This window comes from Lottia gigantea (genome assembly GCF_000327385.1).
Source record: "Lottia gigantea unplaced genomic scaffold LOTGIsca_126, whole genome shotgun sequence".
In the NCBI taxonomy this organism is placed as follows: domain Eukaryota; kingdom Metazoa; phylum Mollusca; class Gastropoda; family Lottiidae; genus Lottia; species Lottia gigantea.
Window position 1 is genome coordinate 114,624 of NW_008707351.1, and position 6,355 is coordinate 120,978.

The 6,355-nt window shown below is 34.1% G+C and overlaps 2 protein-coding genes across 2 annotated transcripts in view; both read left to right on the forward strand.

The window, feature by feature from the left end:
- Window positions 1-1,282: 1,282 nt before the first annotated feature.
- Window positions 1,283-4,123, forward strand: LOTGIDRAFT_172059 (hypothetical protein; the record flags this gene model as incomplete). Its single annotated transcript, XM_009048641.1, has 2 exons — window positions 1,283-1,667; window positions 3,558-4,123. The coding sequence occupies 2 exons, from the start codon at window positions 1,283-1,285 to the stop codon at window positions 4,121-4,123; spliced, it is 951 nt and encodes a 316-aa protein (XP_009046889.1).
- Window positions 4,124-5,502: 1,379 nt separating this feature from the next.
- The window catches only part of LOTGIDRAFT_172060 (hypothetical protein), a gene marked incomplete at both ends in the record, with an annotated part of 1,279 nt that continues 426 nt past the window's right edge, over window positions 5,503-6,355 (forward strand). Inside the window, 2 exons of the mRNA XM_009048642.1 lie at window positions 5,503-5,689; window positions 5,772-6,204. Coding sequence (XP_009046890.1) covers window positions 5,503-5,689; window positions 5,772-6,204 — 620 coding nt within the window. The remainder of the gene's footprint in view (window positions 5,690-5,771; window positions 6,205-6,355) is intronic.

Genomic DNA, 6,355 nt, shown 5'->3' on the forward strand with positions numbered 1-6,355 from the left:
CGCCCAGTTGAAACGGAAGATGTCTTAGTATCAGGGACATTATCAACAAGACGTTCAACTTTCCAATCAACCCAAAAATGCCACACGTGTCCTTTTATACTTTTCAGTTCTTGGTTTATATTTAATTTCCTTCTATCACATCAATCGTCAATCCAGAAACTAAATTGTTCCATGTTTTATACATCCATGTTCAGCCATAAATTTCGCAGTGTGTATGAATAGAGTCGACCGGCAGTGTATGTTTCCATGTCTCGTTGCACGTAAAAGTCAATCGTTAAGTAACGTTTGAAACTTAAAGGGACATTCATTTGACAAATTGTCCCAAGAAGCTTAGTCTCAGGAACGGAAATGAGCCGAGCTAAATCAGCTAAGCTGATCACTAATAGTGTTCATAAGTCATCGTCGAAATTTGAGACCTCAAATCCATGTGTGTCCAGAATTGAGTCGTCTTTTCATGAAAATAGGAAATGAATTTCCAAGTTTGAGATATATTTGAAGGAATTATGCGATTTTCATACACTTCTATTACTCCTGAAAGAGTATTTACATATGTTCAAGACTCAAATCAATCTCCAAAATGGCGCAATTGACCCTTTAAATTGAATTGTACATAAGGCACAGTTTTCTAGGGGGCATAAAACGGTTCCTGCCCTATCTGCCAATTTGAAGCTTTTTTTCTCTATCATTATAACTTTCATATTTTAGACTTTTTAGTACGATTATTTTACCATATTGAAAGGTATTTTAGATAACATTGTATGACATTTATAAAAAATAAATAAATACAAAATGAAAGACTCAAATTAAACGTCAGTAGTATATGTGTTTTCTGATATAGCGCATCCAGTTTGATCCGGTTTTTGAGATGGGAGGTATATGTCTTTTCGGATATGACGCATTTCACTTCTGCGCAGCTTTTTCAATGCGTCATATCCGAAAAGACACAACTGTTAAAATGTATTATAACAGACTTCCCCAAACTGTTAAAAAATGTATTATAACAGACTTCCCAAACTGTTAAAAAAATATATCATAACAGATTCCTCCAAACTGTATTATAAATTACCCAAAACCACAGACAAGAATCACTAATAATAATACAGTATAAAATAACCGCATTAAAAATGTCTTTAATTTTAAAACACGAAAAAAAAAATTCGAAGGAGACGGTTTCTTCTCTCATCCCCAAAGTGGCCAATTTTGTCTCAAACAACAAATTTCCTCCTTGTATTAAATCTTTCGTATTAAAAATATATAGTGTTTATTTCATTATTGAACAAATATGTCTTTAATAAATGTCCATCCTCCTAAAACGTATTTCGGTGCGGGAGACATTCAAAAGTCATTGGGTTCTCTTCCTGTATTCCCATGGGCAAAATATCCCGGAGAAAAACATCTCCCAGGGCACAATTATACAGGTCCAGGCACGAGATTAGATCTGCGTTTAGACGAAAATGATAATCCCAAACCAGGGGAAGAACCCGTTAATAGAGTTGACGCAGCAGCGCTCAAATACGACATACTGTACAGAAACAAAGACGTAACATTCAGACACCAAGCAGACAAACAAATGATAGACGAACTCGAAAATATTCCCAATCCCACTTTCAAAGAGAAATTACAAAGGGCTCTTATCATAAAACTCTTGAAGGCAAAATTGAAATTGGGTATGGGCATAGCAGACGAGATTCACAAAGAATTTCGAAAAAACAAACATTACCTCAAAATCAAAGTTTTTGATAAAGATGAAATTTGGTCAGCCGATTTAATCAACATACCAGTCGAGAGAGGGTACAAGTATTGTTTGACGGTGATCGACATATACACGAGATACGCTTGGGTCTTTCCCTTGAAAAACAAATCGGGTCTGACTGTCAAACAAGCATTCGAAACCATAATGAAACAATCCGACAGACGACCCCTAAAGTTGTGGGTTGATAAAGGAAGCGAATTCTACAACAGAAATGTGAAATCTCTGGGGTTTGAAATTTACAGCACGCATAACGAAGGTAAAGCCGTAGTGATATAAAGATTCAACAGGACTCTTAAAAGCAAATTATTCAAGAAATTCACGGAATTGAAATCTCAAAAATGGCTTAAAATATTACCAGTTGTTGTCGACGAATACAATAACAAAATACATTCGTCTATAGGTGTGACGCCATCGCAAGCCTCTAATAACCCGAATATCATAAAGTCCGTCAACACTCGAAACAACTTTGAAAACGAGATTAACAATTTGAATACTAAACCCAAATTCAAAGTTGGAGATCGGGTTCGTATTTTTAAATATAAATCATTGTTTCAGAAAGGTTACGTCGGCTATTGGACTAACGAGATATTCATCGTTGATAAAGTAAACAACACATCACCTCCCACGTATGAATTGATCGATCAAAACAAAGAACAAATCATAGGAAGGTTTTATCAAAATGACCTTCAAAAAACTGACTTTTAAAAATGAATCTCGAAAATGAAGATTTAGATGAAAGGTTAAGAAATTTAGATGTCGACAAGCATTTACGCTCTCTTAAATTAAGATTTTTTAAATTTAAATGTAAATTATCTTCAAAATATTATGGAATGTGTTTTATCAGAATGTTATACAAGTTTTTTCAAACACAAACTACGTATATATTTCGTCAATTGGGTCTTCAGCAATACTTACCGCCTACTTCGAAAAACACCTAAAAAAATCAACTTAAAAACTGAATGCATTTCTCGATAAATACGGAAAAGATACAACCACAAACTTTCAACTTGTGAAATGGGCTAAGGAATTGAACGTCTCGCCGTTTTATTATTGCATGCGAGATGAAATTGATGAATTGAAATACAAGAAAGGTAAATTTTACGCCATTACAAACATTCACACGTCGGATCAAAAAGGAGTTCATCACTCTGCTCTACACAAAGATTCTTCGAATAACTTTTATTTCTTTGATTCTTTCGGTCTAGAACCGACAGAAGAGATTACGAAATTGACTAGCAAACCAATCAAATGTTCTACGTTTCAAATTCAAATGCCAGGACAAAAGCTGTGTGGACAGCTGTCGCTTTGGGTTTTATATCGGTTGAGTTTGGGAGAAAAGTTTGAAGAAATTATAATAAATTTAACTCAATAAAAATGGCAAACAAGTTTGGATTAGGGTCTTTACCTCTAGAATCCAAAAATCCCATGACGACGTTTATAAACAAAGCGAAACCTTTTTTCGTGGATCAAATCGGAGACACCTTACAAGGGGATATCGATATGAACAATTTCAAAATAACTAATTTAAAGTTTCCAGGAAACGATAACGATGCCGTGAACAAGAAATATTTACTGGATCAAATAAACGCAATTCAAATAGATAAGGACCATGTTGAAAATAGAATAAATGACGTGAAAAGATACCTCAGATATTAAAAATCTTGTGGACGAACCCAAACTACAACAAGAGTTAACGAACTTGAAACGTCTTATTCAAGTGGATAAAACAAGTAAGTTGCAAAATTTAATATCTAAATTAGACGATAAGATTACAAAGGTAAAATAGACGTCCAACGTTTAATAGACAACCCAAATGTAAACGAGGATAGATTGAAACGAAAACTAACCGCTTTGGAAAGAAATCTTGGCGAATTGCTAGCAGAACTAGACAAGACCGCGGACAAAACCGAGTTACAAAATTCGATATCCAATTTGAACGAAAAGATTGCGAAGCAAAAATCAGATGTTCAAGATATAATTAACACACTTCCCATTGACAAAGATACGTTGAAACGACAATTGACTGCTTTGGATACTAAAATCACGGACGAATTAGAAAAAGAAGTGGGTGTGATTAAAAACTTTCTTCAAAATAAATTTCGAGATGATATGAAAAATTATATTAAAGAACAGGTCAATCTTTTGGTATCTAGAATTCATGACGATTTTTTGAGACAAGAGAGAAAGTTGACCAAATTAGAAGCTATTGTCACGGACAAATCGTATTATTTCAATCATCCATTCGAAAGTGACACTGTCTTCGATGAAAAAGACCAAATTTATAAATCAAACAAATACCGATTCAAAGCAGAAATAAAAGTAGGTACTCTCGCATACGGAGAACCTAAAAACGTATTCCTATCATCTTAAAGAGGACCATACGAAAAAAGAAATGTCGTTAGTACGCGTAAATGTTTTTACTTTTAATACCCGCAAATATAATAATGCTAGGCCAAACAAGCGCGCTCTATACGATATTCCGTGGTTCCATTTATCGGAAATTCACTTAATTTAACGACTTAAAAAATGGAACTCGAAAGCAGACAATAATACATGATAGACAAACAAGAAGAGTTGAAAATAAAGTTGAGACAGTGCAATACATGCAGGAAAACATGGAGTAGAATCGATTCTGTTTTCAAAACAGCTAGCACAGTTCTAACGGTAGGAGTAACGGTGGCAACGGCCGTGACTGGTGGATTAATGCTTCCGGTCATCGTCCCAACCGTATTGGCTGCATTAACAGCCGTTCAAACGACCTTTTGCGGTCTCATCACTTTAGGTTTCACGAGCAAAAAGAAAGCTCATTATAAAAAGAAAACGGATATCTTGAATATGTATCTTAATCAATTGTACATCTTTTTCGAAAGATCGAGAGAAGACAAGAACATAACAGTTGAAGAATTACAAGAATTCAATGAAATTTTGGATAAATTCCATACAGAAATATTAGCGGTCAAAATAAAGAAATATAAAAAATATATACTTAAAAAAATATGAATAAAATCGAACTTGCAGACGATGAAACATTGATAGAAAACGCCCTATTTTCCGATGTTATCAAGGCTATCTCTGATAAATTTAAAACATTCAAAGGACAAATTAAAATAGATGGAGAGATAGTCGAGGAAGGGAATCACAGACAATACATGTCACTCCTCGGTTTCAATGCAAAAACTTTTCACAATATCTTTTCAAATATGGACAAAAAATCCGATGCTTGGTATTTTACAGGAAAAATAATTTTAATGAAAGACAATTTCCAAGAAATAAAAAGATCGAGAGTTGGTAGAGAAGGAACTGATCTACTTAAAAAGATAAATGAATACGAAGGCGAAAATTGTTACATACCTACAGATGGTCACTGTTTCATCAAATCGTCAATCGTGTTTTAAACGAATACTACACGAGAGAATTTCAAGAATACATCAACGGGTTTTCAAAAGCAAATAGAAAAGGAGTGATGACTTGTGCTAGAATGAAGGAATTCAACAAGAAATTCAACACTTCGTTTCAAATTTATAATCCCAAAAACAGACATTTTCATCCCAGAGACGTTCACGATGAATTAGATTGGGTTTTTTACTTACACAACTCGCATTTCTGTCTGATTAGAAGAAGCCAAAAAAGTTTGGGAATTCAAGAAATAGAAGACAATTACGAACAGGTGTGGAAAACGTGTAGAGACGATAACGCAGTAACACAGGTTTCACCTCTCAAACTAAACGTGCTTTCAAGTATGAGTGATGATGCGTTATTCGCTTCGATTGCGAAACGTATTCAGAAAAAGACACGCGAAGAGCACTTTAATTAATTTAGAAAAACTAAGAAAAAAGTTAGAAACGATAAAAAATATCTTTCCAAATATAAATCCTACTGATAATATTCCAGAAGAATTTTATGATAAACTAATGAATGTAGTAGAACTATTTGTAGGTACAGATTGTATAGATCAAATGTTGAAATAGTTATGTCAATATGATAGAAAGAGTTTAATATTAATTTCTCATAACGGTAGTGGATTCGAAAACTGGATTTTTTCCTTTATCTAATCCATACACGGATGAAGATTTACAGAAAAAATGGAAAAGACAGAAAGAAATAAAGGGTAATTATTTACAACATATTAATTTCACGTGTTCCTACCAACACGAATCCTCTAGTTTGGCTGCATGGGGAAATTCTTCCAATCTTCCCGCGAATTTGAGAAAGATTGCCGACGTAGATATCGCTAAATACACGCAAGACAACTGGGAGGAATTGAGACACGAATGGGGACCTTACGCCAAAAGAGACACTCTCTGTTTGGGAGCTTGTTTGATAAAATACAACCAAGTCACGAAAGAAGTTGTAAACCAGAATATGTCCAATAATCTAACGGCACCATCTTTATCTTTAAAGGGTTGGTATTATTTATATCATTACGATAAAGAAATGGTGGAAGAAGAATGGTATGAAACTACTAGAATGGTTGCGAAACATACCGAAAAAGAAAACGTAGAAAAAGTTTATTCGCACACTAATCCTTTTATAAGAAATTTTATCAGACGATCTATTAAAGGAGGAAGAGTTTCGGCAAATAGAAAATCATTTGAAACGAAC